At 37.3% G+C, this 14,021-nt stretch overlaps 1 protein-coding gene across 4 annotated transcripts in view; it reads right to left on the bottom strand.

The window, feature by feature from the left end:
• The window catches only part of LOC147233514 (receptor tyrosine-protein kinase erbB-4-like), a 281,545-nt gene that overhangs the window by 107,633 nt on the left and 159,891 nt on the right, over positions 1–14,021 (bottom strand). For all 4 annotated transcript variants that reach the window (XM_086148401.1, XM_086148402.1, XM_086148403.1 and 1 more), the window contains exon 3: positions 7,500–7,686. In XM_086148401.1, the coding sequence (XP_086004527.1) occupies positions 7,500–7,686 (187 nt within the window). The remainder of the gene's footprint in view (positions 1–7,499; positions 7,687–14,021) is intronic.

Raw genomic sequence — 14,021 nt, 5'->3', positions numbered from 1 at the left:
TGCCTGAGCCTGCAGAGAGAGAAATCTTCCTCTCGATCAGCTGAATTTATCTTGGCAAATCATCAAAAGGTATACACTGTGATAGAACTGATGACTTTATTATTGAGGAATTACTCCTTCTGATGACATATTAAAATAGGCACTTAAAAGGGGAACATATGCAAGGTGGGGTTCTATATCTCTTGTATTATATACAAAAAAGGGGTCTAGCTTTACCCACTCACTGGGGGTTCTGTCACAGATGTTATCCAGGGTACGAGGACACTGACCCATCTAACACAATGTATCAGCCAGTGGACATTAACCACGCCATCAAAAAAACAGTTCACCGTGGGAGGAGAAATACTGCCTCCTGGGACGATTACCCTTCTTTTACGGACAACTTGGCTGTCCTTCCAGCTGTGCCACAGCCACTAATTAAAAGATAGACTCCATACTGAGGGGTTTCCTTATCAAGAAGGCAGCAGGTTAACGCAATGTTACTGTTAAAACTTGGCATGCAAGGGGAATTATTCTAAAAAGAAGAATGAAGAATTTCATGGCTATAAAACATTGATATTGCTATTTTAACTATGTATTCAAACATTTGAAATTGAATATAAATTAATTTCAATGTGGTTGTTTACAAGTTTCAACATTTTTAGATTCCAGGCACATTTCTTCCTGATTTTGCATATCTTGTCGATTTATGTCTGATAATATATGGATCATCTTTAGGGAATGGTGTATCATTTAAATGATACAAAAATCATTGTCATTTCTACTTGCTGTTCATCAATGCTTTCGTTAACAAGAAAGATAATTAAATTAGGGGACAAGACAATAATCTGTTTCCGTTTTGAAAAAAAAAAATATGTGCCACAATTTCGACTACATGAAAGAAAACAATATTCAAACAATAGCTGGTATGTGACAATTGACTTTGTTTTAGTTTGTATTTTACAAGGTGACTCCACAGCGGAGCAGCGCGCCAACGACGAGTCCTGCCTGCCTGTTGTCTGTGCAAATCTATGAGTTGCATTGCATTACATAATACTGATGTGTTTTTTTTTGTTTTTTTTGTTTTGAAAAAGAAGCAGTGGTGCTTTGGTGTTCCAACATTGGGAAAAAAAGGAGAAAAAATGCTTTGAGATGAAAGAGGAAAAAAAAAAAATCTTTTTTTTCACAGGCAGACTGAGGGCTCTCTCGCCTTTTTTTTTCCTCTCGCTTTGCAAATCCACAACTGCAGCATTTTCTGGGGAAGAAAAAGCAGCGTTTGAAGCTGGGAGATATATTTTAATCATTCTGCGCCTTAATGATGACACTGGATTCATTATTAATGGTCTCCATCCTCTCACTCCCCTTCTCCCTCATAACAGGCCAAAGTACGAGTAGGGTATTAGAGCTAGTCGTTTTTGCTCTATTTGATCTTGGCGTAATTATACCATTTTTTGGAGATCACACCGCATGCTTTATGTTAAGTAAAGAGAGGCTGGAAGTAGTTTTATTTCTATACAAATTCCAAACACAATTACACAGGCCCACCTCCCCCAACCCAGATCGTTTCTTTTACAGAAGTTTAAAACAGTATCATTTAACAGCCCAAGCTTGAAAACATACGGATCAACGAGTGTAGCGGTAAGCACAGGGCGAGATTGAGCAGGTTGAAAGAGAAGACGAGCAGGGATTCATAAATAAATAAAATAGTTGTCTGCCATGCAAACATCAGTGTTGTGGGATTCTTCTGTCAGGTATTTGCCTTTTATCATAAGCACTGGATAAAATATCTTTGATCCTTTTGATCTTTCTGCTCAGCATTGGACAAATTTCTACCACAAAGTTCAAATGCAGGCGTCATGGCAACGACAGGATCTCAAGATTATGAAAAATAAATTATTGTTACATTTTAGATTATATCACTTCCTTCAACAGATATCTTTCTTCTGCCCGCTATATAAACTTTCCTCATAATTGTCTTATTATTAATATTATGGGTCCCAAGATTACATATGCATGATCTACATGGTGTTTCTTTCATTTTGTATATGTATAAAAATTGAATTTAATCTTGCGTTTTTTTTTTTCCTGATAGCAGATTTGCCCAAGAAAAAGCGCAACTGCTTAAACTTACTTATGAATAACAAAATCAATAAACATGATCCAAAAGTTAAGATGCACACGGGGGTTAATTGTAAATTAGTCAATAAATCTGTTCAGAACAGCAGTATTTGATGTAGGTAACTTGACCTACATCTGAATGCATTAAATAGCAGCAACAGAAAATTGTTAGCTATAAAATGGAAAAGAAAATAATAAATAAAAAATTGTATAAGGGGTTTTACTTGTTTGTTGTAGGCCTATTAGGTGCTGAGAACAGGGCAGGTACATTCCCTTTGGAAATGAAGAGGGGTCAAACTTTTGGGGAGGTGACAAAAGAAAGATGGCAGAACGAGAGTTTCCTTCTGCAGATGGGAAGTTGAACACCTAGTTATTATGCTGCGGGTGAGGGGTTGCATTAAAAGCTTGCAAACAATTTGAAAGTAAAGCAAAAAAAAAACAAAAACAGACTGAAATAGAATCTGAAAAGGACCTCACACATGCCTCCTAATTAGCCTTAGTGGTGGTTATTATCAGCCCCTCTGCACACCATGGGGTAATATGTTGGGTAGCTATGCATGTCATGTATATGCATGCAGATCATGTGGCCCCCCAGTATAAGAATTGTTTTTATGTGCTTTATGCAGAAGCAGCAAGGGAATCAGGGGATGAAGCTTAACAATTCAATACCAGAGGAGTTTCTTTAATGCAGATTTTTATATATCCCGTCTACTATAGTGACTGCTGAGCTGTCGGTATACTGATGCCATAGCCAAATTGAATTTCATACTTCTTGTGGCATCCAACTGTGAGCAGGATCACTAGGGGGATAAAACAGCAGTGAAGCTGTTGTTTAATCTATTGTGTGGAGTGAAAATGCTGAAGACATTTTAACTCAAGCACACTATCCTTTAAGGAAGTGCCTGATGTCTGCAGAAAGAAATGCATACATAAATTACTATCAATTTTATAAGGTAGTTTTCTTGTATTCATTAGGAACTGCGAGTTATACGGCTTATCGTTTTGGTTTAGGGAGCAAAGTAGAGGGGGTCAAGAGGGACAGTCCTGATTCATATGCATGGCTGGATCTACCTTAATTGCAAAGCTGGGGCCCTGTGGGATCAGTTGCATGGACGAAGGGCTTGCAATGTGAGGCACCTATCCAGAGTCTGTGCTAGAACTGGCAATATGTGGAGTTCAGGCCTCAGACGGGCCGGGAGACTTGGGGCCAGCAAAAGGTTTGAAATACGGCAAGAAGTAGAGTTTACTTTTGCCTCTGAGGATCAACACAGCTTCAACAAGTTTCAAGAAATACAATGGTATTGAGGGCTGTAGATAATACATTGTGGACATAAATTATGCAATGGATACCTCTTTGAAAACTCAAAGGATATCTGATACAGTGCAATCACACTTGTTTTTTTTTTTTTTCCCTGCACTATTGGTGCATGGCGTATGATTGCTGCACGGTAGTTTCAAACAGTCTAATAATTATTCTACATTTAGTTGGAATGAGGTGGTCAATCTCTGAAGCTGAAAGCAAACTATCATCAGTTTTCTTCATAAGAGGAGCAAAACCTTAGAGCAAAAACAGACATTTCTCAGGAAATGCTGGCATATTAGATAAAAAGAAGAAAAGGGAAAAAAAAACAAAAAACACTGAACTCGCTCACCATAGGTGACGGTGAATGTACGTGTTTATGTAAGAAATTCACATAAACAGGTTACCTTAAAATGTGTATGATTTCTTAGATAATTTATAGCCAAGTGTGGTTAGTATTTATTTATTCATGTATATATTTATTTATTATATATGGCCTTTTTATCAGGAAAAGAATTGAATAGAATAGAAAATTCCTTTAATTATCCCACAGTGGGCAAATTCCAAGGGTTCTTTTGACTTATATCAAGGCATCTAATAAATTATGAGGTGAGGCTTTAAAACTACACCTTGTTCATGTGATTGGTTCCACTTATACTTATATCTCAAAACATTCCTACCCACAAATACCATGGAAAAAAGGGTGTTTTACTGTGTCAAATTATACAATATTCTGCAATATTTGTAATTCATGATTCCTCAGTCAACGGTTGTCATTCATTGTCTGCTATAGAAGGTAAAAATAGAAGTAGTTACTTTAAATCTTCAAGTAAGTATGATTTTTTTTTTTTTTTTAATGTCTATTTTTTTATTCTTTGTTTATACCACTCGTTGTACGCTCAGTCATAATGCTGCAGGTGCCTATTCCAGCTGTTATTGATCGAGACACAGGGTTCTCCCTGGACTGGTCCCACGTCAATCACAGGGCCACAGAGAGAGACAACCGACCATTCACTCTCTTATTCACACTTAATGGCAACTTAAGGTCTCCGGTTAACCTACTCCATGTTTTTGGACTGTGAGAGGAAACTGGGACAATCCCTGCAGACACAGGGAGAGAGTGCAAACACTACACAAGAAGGCCCTCTATTGAAATCCAACCAAGAACCTTCATGATGTGAGGCAAACTACTGTGCAACAATGCTAACCTATTAATTTATTTATTTGTTTATTTATTTTTTTGGTGTCTTGAATAGGGTTTAAGATTACAAAAACACCAACGATTTAATCAGCACTCGCAATTATCAGCAGTTTGCATGAAAACGAAAAACAAAATGGTGCAATTAAAATAAACGAAGCAATTAAAATACATAATCTGATCAGTGAAAAAGGTCTTGAGGTTAACATTCATTTCCAACAGAAGGGATGGCTGGAAGAAAACACACACGGGTTGTGTTGCGCTGTGTTCCAACTCCATAAAACACAGCTTATTACACTAAATCTGCCACATACTTTAATATGGATCACTGTTAGATTGCCCACCATCAATCAGCACAACACTTGGCAAAGTCAACCGCTTCAGAGATGAGGATGGATTTCTACTGCCTGATTTCCACAACACGGCTGTTAGTTCTCATCAGTGTATACACAAAAACCAGATTTAAATGCAAGTGCTAAACATTTTCTACATTTCTTGCAACCCTGAGAAGGGTGTATGACTGTAAGACGCATGACTTCTGTTTTACACTGAAATGAATCTCTTGTGAAATATTTGACACAGAATTGCCTGAGGTGCTAACTCACAGGGTAGATGCAGGATAAATTGCAATGCCCACAGGAGAGAAGAGTAAAGCGGGCAGATCGATGTCAGAGAAAAAGCCTTGGGCAAAATACAACAAAGGCAGATGCAAAAGGCACTCCAGTGGCTCACAGTTTAGGACAGGAACCACGTGACTGAACCATGGTGGCTTGGACTCCATCTTGCTTCCTCACCTCCCAGTTTTCTCTGCATTATTACCAACCTGCTGAATAATGTTGTTCCCCAGAAACTACCCCTGCGATGGGAAATTTGGTGTGTGTGTGTGTGTTTTTTTTTTTTTTTTTCACTCTTTGACTTAACTGTAGAGGGCATGCCCTCTGGAAATTAAATGGATTGTGTATGATTTTGCTCCATTCATGCTGGAAGGGAAATACCATTCCTTTTTGTTGTGAATAAATTCATTAATTTATTTTCTGCCATTAAGAAATTCAGCACATTTATGACATCGTCTCAGCAGATGAATGCCAAACAAAAATTCCGCTCTGGGACTTGTAGAGGCATCTCATTTTCTTCATTAAGTCATTAAAAGCATGTGCTATTTGCTAAGTGGCCAAATTAATGAGGTGTAGTAGACCTACATTTGCATAGTGTAAGGCCCCAGGGTGACCACAACTGAAAGGCCTTCTTGCCATACATTTCCTTCAAAAATATACTTATTTTTACTAATGGTTGTCAAAATTCTTTTTCAGAGATGAAATGCAACTACCAGGTATATCTCCTTTCACATTTTTAGGTAAAATAATTGTACATATTAACTGAATTAACTGACTTTTTGCTCTTTTTCACATTTTCAGAAAATAATGCCCATACTTTTATTTTTTTGACACACAGGCGCGCACACACACACACACACACACACACACACACACACACACACACACACACACACACGCTTACATTTTAGCACACCTACTTTTTCATGTTAATTATAGCCAAATTTATTGTTTTTCTCTAATCTCACTGATCTCTGGGTATATAACTTTCAAGAAGTGAAAAAGTAAGTGGATAAAAAAAAAAATCAAAATAGCAGATTTCCAGCTTGTACCCCTTGGGGTGTGAAGCCACGAGGATGAGTCAGAGAGGTGGAGAATGGCTGCATAAATATAAAACCAACACTCACATGTTCTCACCAAGACATCTCTGTTTGCCTTCAAGTCCAATGTTCTTTCTTTTTATTCACTCACCATGCTCAAAAACTCAATGCTGAAACATTGAGTACATCCCCTTGAGTGCTGACACTGTCTCATATGAATTTGAGTGTAATAATTTCTCGGGTTTCATCACTCATCTTCGTCTCATATTTTTCCAGACGGCACGGCGTCATTGAATATAACCAAAGATGGGCTAGCCTTAGAGTGAGCTCTATTACTTTTGCTCAGATTGTATGTGACAGTTGTCCCTCAGCCAGAGCCTCTGATTTACCGCCTCATCTTTTTCTCCTGAAGCAATGGGAATGCTGCCATCACCACTCAAGAAAAACCACCTGTCTAATAGTGCCACATTTAGCGGGTCAAAATTACCCATGTTATACAGTATGTATCTCTTGAAAAGATAATGTGGTAGTTGATATCAGCATGAATGCCAAGAATTAAAGTAACGCAGGCTCTGTTTAGAGGAAGTCTGAAGGATGATATTTTATTTGTATGACTGGAGATGAGTGGTCGCTTCATCATGGGGTAAAACCAAAATGAGATAGATAACCGGAGAATAAGCAATGGTAAGGTCACGTCTCTGAGGTCCAATGCAAAGGGAAAGTTAATGCAAAAAAAGCCAAACTTTGCAAAGAAAATCCAGTTTAGTGTTTGACTGCAAATGATGAAATAAGACAAAGAGAACTGTTACATAAAGCATAACAGAGCAACTTAAAAAGTAGAAATATGAAGAATCATCATTCCGACTGTGTAAACAGAAATGTAATTAACAGGAAAACAGGACTTTTCACAGACATTTGATATTCTCTATATAGAAACAAATTAATTTCCCTGGGTAGCACAGACACAGAAGCTTGAGTCACAATTTTGTGACTCATTAACAAGAGTCTGTTAATTATGATTGTAAAAATGACTCAAACACAAATTCGAAACTGTGACATATTTTTACATGAATAATATATCCGGAAAAAAAAAAAAGTGCCGCAGTTTACCTTGTGAACCAGTTTCATTTAACAAAAACTTCACTTTTGTTCATGCTTTGTTTCATTTATTAATTAGAGTTAGAAAATCCAATTACCTAAAAAAAACCAGTGTTTATTACCCAGCATGTCAACAGTTATATGCCACTGACCTGTGAGGTTGCGCAGGCCGAGATGCCTCAGGCCATGGTGTCCGTCCCGTCGGTAGTTGAGGAAGATGGCCAGACTATAGCGACCCTCATACAGTTTGGTACCTCTGATGATTCGCAGATTCTCCAGTGGCAGGTAGTCGAACTGATTCAAAGCCACCAGGACATAACCGGTGACTTCTCGGATAGACTGTGGAGGCAGAGAGAAAATGTTAGTTGAGCAGCGTATAAAGAGATTGGCAAGCAAATATGTACACTAATATAAAATACTAGCGCACAAAGAGTACATAGTTTATAACAGGAAAAAAAGAAAATCCTCACTCGACATGAGTAGGCCAGCCCCTAGATTATTGAGAGAAGAGGTTGACCAGCAGACTCATTCAGTCTTCATCTACGCAGCCAGAAGTGGTACTTTTACACGGTACTTATAAATTAAATAGATATTCATACAAAATCATCTGCATGGTAACATTCCGACCAAAAAGAAAAACAAATGCACGTTTTTTTTATTCTAGAATGACTATACACCTACCTGACAACCTCCCCAAGCAATCATTTCACACTACCACACCACTTTCTTTAATATATGTATTTATTTATCTGTTATTTGTTTGTTTTCTGTCTTATTGTTAGATTTTTATTTGCCCTCCCCATTCAACTCAAGCATGGTATTTGCAGAGACATAAATGTTAAAAATGTCAAGCATGTGAGGTATTTGGACAAACTGCTCAAAATGATTACAATGTCAACTGGCTTGCAGACTAATCACTTCAACAGTCTTTACTGTTGATAGTCAAATTCACAGCTCCTTGTGATGGTGATATGAGAGAATGGCACCTAAACAATAAAAAAAAAAAAAAAAAAACAAATTGGTCATTTTTGAATCGAATTATCAGATTCGGGGACCTTCCAGCTAAAAATCACGTTCATCGTAGAAATAGAGTGCAAGTAGTCAAGCAATGTACTTAAAATATATATTCTCGTCATGGCAGTAGTAGTTGGCTATAGCAGTGACAGCAATAGTAGTAATTAAGTAATTTACTATAGTAAATAGTAATGCGTCTTTTTTTCCCCTTTTTTTTTTTCCAGAGCAATACTCAAATCAACATACATGACAGATTTACACATTTCCAACCCCAACCACTAATCATTTGATGCTGCTGAAAAACTAAAATATATAATAAATGAATTAAAAAAAAGAAAATAAAAGATAGCCAGTACTAAATAGCTTAGACATCAACTGATAATAGTCTGTCATAAAGCTGAGTGAAAACTCAATTCATCTGAGAGAGCTGTCAGTTAACATGACAGACAATCAAATTATCTTGCTGCCCCATTACAACATTCTTTAACTTTGTTTTATGTCTATGTATGTGTGTGAGTGTGTGATTGTGTGTGTGTGTGTGTGTGTGTGTGTGTGTGTGTGTGTGTGTGTATGTGTGCGCGACAATGTTTGTTAGCGTGCTTCTGTCCATGTGGTATGTCGACTTGAATACAATGTATTCCCTTATTGCTCTGCTCCACTTTTCTGGCTATGCAATATTCATCCGAGTCACTCAAACAGCAACAACAATTTACGCTTACATACAAACACACACAATACAACAATTCGTAAATGTGTACAGTGACACAATTTAGCAAACAGCACCAACAGGCTTAATTACAGCACTACATTCAAAGGTGTGCATCCATGCATGCGTGCCTGTGTGTATGGGTGTGTGTGAGAGACAACAAGAGAGGAAAATAAAGGAAATACCACAGGAATAAAGTCTGCCAAATCACAATTCCCTCATTGTACAAGTCACATACACGTGTGGTCCCGCGTGCATACAGTCATACACATAAACACACACACACACTAATCCTGTTTCAGTCAGTCTGCGGCAACTCAAACTTCTAAGGTTCTAATGCAACATTAAAACATACATTAATAAATATGCCAAAGGTTCACAGAAATATATGTAGCATATTTCTTTTTAACAATAAGGAAATTGCTGGCATTAGCCATTTCAAAGAGAAAAAAGGAAAGAATACAATATCATGTAAATCTTTGTGAACATTATGTGAAACACACACAAGCACTGATCACTGCATTACTGTTACTGCATAACTATTTTCTCATATGAATCTAGAGGGCTTATTTTCTTAAAAACTACAATTGGGGTTGATAACACTAGTATTAACAGATACCCAGGTGTTACATATTTAGATTTCAGGATTCAAGTACACAAAAGACATTTATTGTCATACTAGCACACCTTATAGTTTGCAGCACGAAATTAGTTCCCAAGTCCAGTTTCAAGACTTAATAAAGAGCAAAAAAAAAAAAAAAAACAAATAGCAAATGTAAACATCTAAACAAGTAAGCATGATCATTTAGTAAAGGCTGAAATAGGCCAGTTAGCACTAAATTTACATGTGAAAGCAAGGAGGTAGTTTTTATTATTATCAACGTTATGAAAAGTTTGAGTATTGCACCTTGATTGTTTCAAGTGTACCACTGTTTAAAGTTTATACTGATAAACCATTATACAGAACACTTGAGACAACAGAAGTAGGGAAATTTATTTTCCAAGGTAATAAATGAAGTGAGAAGTACAGCTATTTCCTCAAACGTATGGATTGTTCTACAAATGTCGAACCTGCCTGATGAGAAAGAATCAAAAATAAATAACAAAAAAGGTCATTATATTGCCTCGTGTGTGTCAGTGAGTGTCAGTGAGCTGGCCATTAAAGAATCTTCCCATGGAAGTCCCTGGGGTTATGCTCACTTCTTTTACACAACAAAAGCTGGTCCAGCTCGAAAAAGTCACACCACCGACAGCAAACAATCACACTTTCATCTAAAACACTGACACACCTTCATACCTTGCGGATATTCATAGACTATAATTAAATAGTGACCTCTTATTTGAATATGCAATTACAAAGCATGAAAGGAAGGGGTTTGAAGCAGTAAGAAGCCACAGAGAAGTCCTAATGACCAGAGACAGACCAGTAATGATGTGGCTGATTGGTTAGGACTGAGGGAGGAATGAGAAATGCAAGGTTTGATTGGCTGCTGACCCCTGGGGGGACACTAGTGGAGACTGACAGTTTGGATGGGGCATGAGGAGAGCCTGCATTTCAGGATAATAGCAGGTACCTGAGATTAGCTTCTATATTGAGCACTGAGTGAACACCATGCACCTGCCAAGATGCCCTATTGTTGTGCTAACACAATAGGAAGGAAACAGACAGTAGAGGTGCTTATTAGCGAGATTACAATGTGTCAATCACCTGAGAAGAGGAAGAACAACATAATAAAAGAAGAGTATCACTTTCAGCAGAGGCTTTTATTAGCATACCTAATGCAGCAATTCCACCATCAAAAAAACCTACTTGCTGAATTTCCCCACTGTGAGGGGATTAAAGGAAAAATTCTATTCTATTTTATTTTATTTGAAATTATGTTTGTACAGCACAGAAGTATTTTGGTTATTGTTTTCCATTTAGCTAACAGTATGGGGTTTCAGTCTTTCCATGGAAGCATGGAAGAAAAAAAGTTTTTTTTTTTTTTTTTTTTTTTTTATGGAATTAATTCAAATGAGTTGACAGAGCTTGGAGCTTCTTTTTTTTCATTTTTTTTTTTTTTTTTACAATATGTAATACCTACAGGACACCCAAGGAAATCTAGTTTAGAGGCAAGGGCTGCAGAACTTCAACAAAGTTCATAATACTGCCAAAATCTTTTTTTTATACTTTTTTAGTATTAAAATATAATATTGAGCACATATTTATAGAAACAGGGATTGGTAATGTCCGGCAGCACCATATGTTGTATGTGCTTGTTGGTTCAAGTGTTTCACCATTCTACAAGAGGTTTTTTCTATTATCTTAAATGTATTACTCAAACAACATTATTAACATTATTAAAAAAGTAATTTTTCAATTGATTTAATTGAATTATTCATTATCTTTGTCTTGCCATGTGAAAGCCACAGCAAGGTGCTTGTTAATGAAGCCCGATGCTGTGTTTTCTCCACCTTGACCCCAACGTGACCCTGTGTTTGCTGCTGGCGGGCCGGGGTGCTATGTAAGCTCATCCTACTATCATTAACTCTGCTGTAACACACAGGTGCCTCCCTGGGTTGTTTGGGGCTATGAGAGGGAGGGGGGCACTGTGGGCACACACTAAGTTGCTGGCAGCCCTCACAGTGCTTCCACTGTGCCCCCTTCTCCCTGCCAGCCCCCGGGACCCGCTGGCAAACCAAAGAAAACTGTCCCTGTTGCCTAGCAACCTGAGGAAAAGGCTTCCAGCAGAAGTAAAGAGGGAAACACGAAAGAGAAGGGCTAAGAAAGGTTTTTTTTTTCACAATTCACCAAATTAAATTAGATGATCACTATGCTTTTTTTCAGTATTCTTTTTTTTTTTTTTTTTTTACAAAACCGTGAATTTATAAGGCTTTGTGTGGATCAATATTTGTTAGCATTCCTCCATGCTGGTATTAGGATAAAGCGGGGGATGAGAGGAACTGTGGTCTACAGGGAAGTAAACACAAGCACCTGCATTTTCCCACCTGCTGCATCACTTGTTTCACAAACACAAAAGCTGAAGGATGTTTCTTGAAGGATGTTCCTTGGGGGTGCTGTCCATTGTAGAAGAAGTGTTCTTATCTCAAAAGATGGCATGTAAACAAACAAAGTGGTAATTTTCTTTGTATTATCTTCCTGAGCAAGGTGACTTGACAATGATATGGAACCTTGATTAATTTACTCATCTCCTCCTGATATGATCTTGGAGCGAAGAAAAAAAAATAGGATTTAAAAGTATTAAAAAGAAAGCGAAAAAATACAGAAAAACATCCCGCATAATGTCTATCTAATGGTCGCTTACACCACTGATGGCTCAGGAGTTGTCTGTTCCACTCAAACACAGTTTGAGCCCAAGATATTCTAATAACCTCCCACCTACATGCACAAAAACACTGAGCTGACATGGGTCAGCTACCCATAATGCTGTGCAAGTTTAATCATTCTTTCTGACTTTTTTTCCCTTTTCCATCAATCACAAGCAATTACAGGCTCAGTGTGTGTAACTCACTTAAAAAAAAAAAAAATCTTTGTCTTGCGGCAGGCTTGTTTTCTTTCTTATCTTTTTAAATTAACTTTTAGCTCTTTATATTTCAAATTCTGTGTAAGTGTCTGTGTATTTATTTATTTATGTCCACACATCACATCATGATACCTTTGAACTTTCAAGTACCTGCAAAAATATGACTATGTTTTCAGATTATTGAGGTCATTAGTCTTGCAGCCTATTCCTACCTGTTTTGCAAACTGCCAAGAAGTAGTATAGAGATCTATCTTAAAAACAGGTTATCCCAGCATTTGCTGAGCAGTTTATAACCGGTTTCATTTGGTATTTCCTATTTATTTTCCAATTGGATGACATTTTCAAACATAAAATAGTCTTTTGTCTCTTTAGAAATAACCCGATCCTAGCGAGAGATAGGGAGGAAACAGAACATACATTTTCAATGTCCATTGTGTTCATCATAAAACATGGTATAAGTAGTATAAACTGTACATATATCATTTAATAATATATTTGTTCATCATTTATAGATATTCTTTGTCAGTGAATGTGCATACAAATCTACCAGTTTGTGTAACATTACATAAAGGCGTCCATCCATGCAGGTTCATTTTTTTTTTTCTTTCTCTCTGCATTAGTTGTTGCCCCCTCACTCCCCAGAAAAAGAAAAAAAAAAAAAAATTAGTCAGATACAATTATTCAAAATGATGCCTCCACTAATAAATTATGTCCTTGTCTGCATTCAAACTTTAAGGAAAGGTTTAATGTGATCAGTTGATTGGGAGAGGATTTACAACAGCTTGACACATTAGCGGGAAATTAGATGAGAATTTGCTACTCTTTGTCGATTGGCAAAGTTGGAAAAGAAGAAATATATTTCTTTAAGATAAACAACAATCAAGAGGAGTTGGAAACCAGAAGTTTTGTCTTTCGAGCAGAGCCAAGCATAATGACTAACGTACCCATCCCTGCCATATGGATGAGTGAGATTGTAAATAAAGTAGATGGCATACGATGAAGGAGGAGGTCTTATGAAGGAGGGAAGGAAAGGATAAGGAGAGTAGAACGGGGAAAAAGTGTGATGCCATTACAAAATACAGGAGATGGGACAAATATTATGGTGATTATGACTAATTTCCATACATATAGAGAATTCTACTTGTAAGTCAAGGAGAGTGTAGTGGCGCGTGTCTATGGCCACAGAGCCAACTCTCAACTAGAGCGACGATGCAATGTGAATCCTCCTTACTGCAGCAAAGTCAATGGGCGGGCAGAGTCCTGTTTACCAATTCGCTTCAATGAACTCTAGAAAAGTCATATGCACTCCTTCACCCCATGCAAGTCCTCAGCTCCTAAGTAGGCTGAGAGCACTCAGATGTGACATTCAAGATTTTGAGAAATCCCATTTAAAGGAAGAAAAAGAAAAAAAGGCTGTTCAGAGGAGAGTC

Source organism: Fistularia commersonii, chromosome 6 (genome assembly GCF_037954325.1).
Source record: "Fistularia commersonii isolate RoL2024-O1a breed Wild chromosome 6, RoL_Fcom_v1.0, whole genome shotgun sequence".
Lineage (NCBI taxonomy): Eukaryota > Metazoa > Chordata > Actinopteri > Syngnathiformes > Fistulariidae > Fistularia > Fistularia commersonii.
Note: the sequence above shows the minus strand (reverse complement) of the source record. Positions and strands in the feature narration are given on the sequence as shown.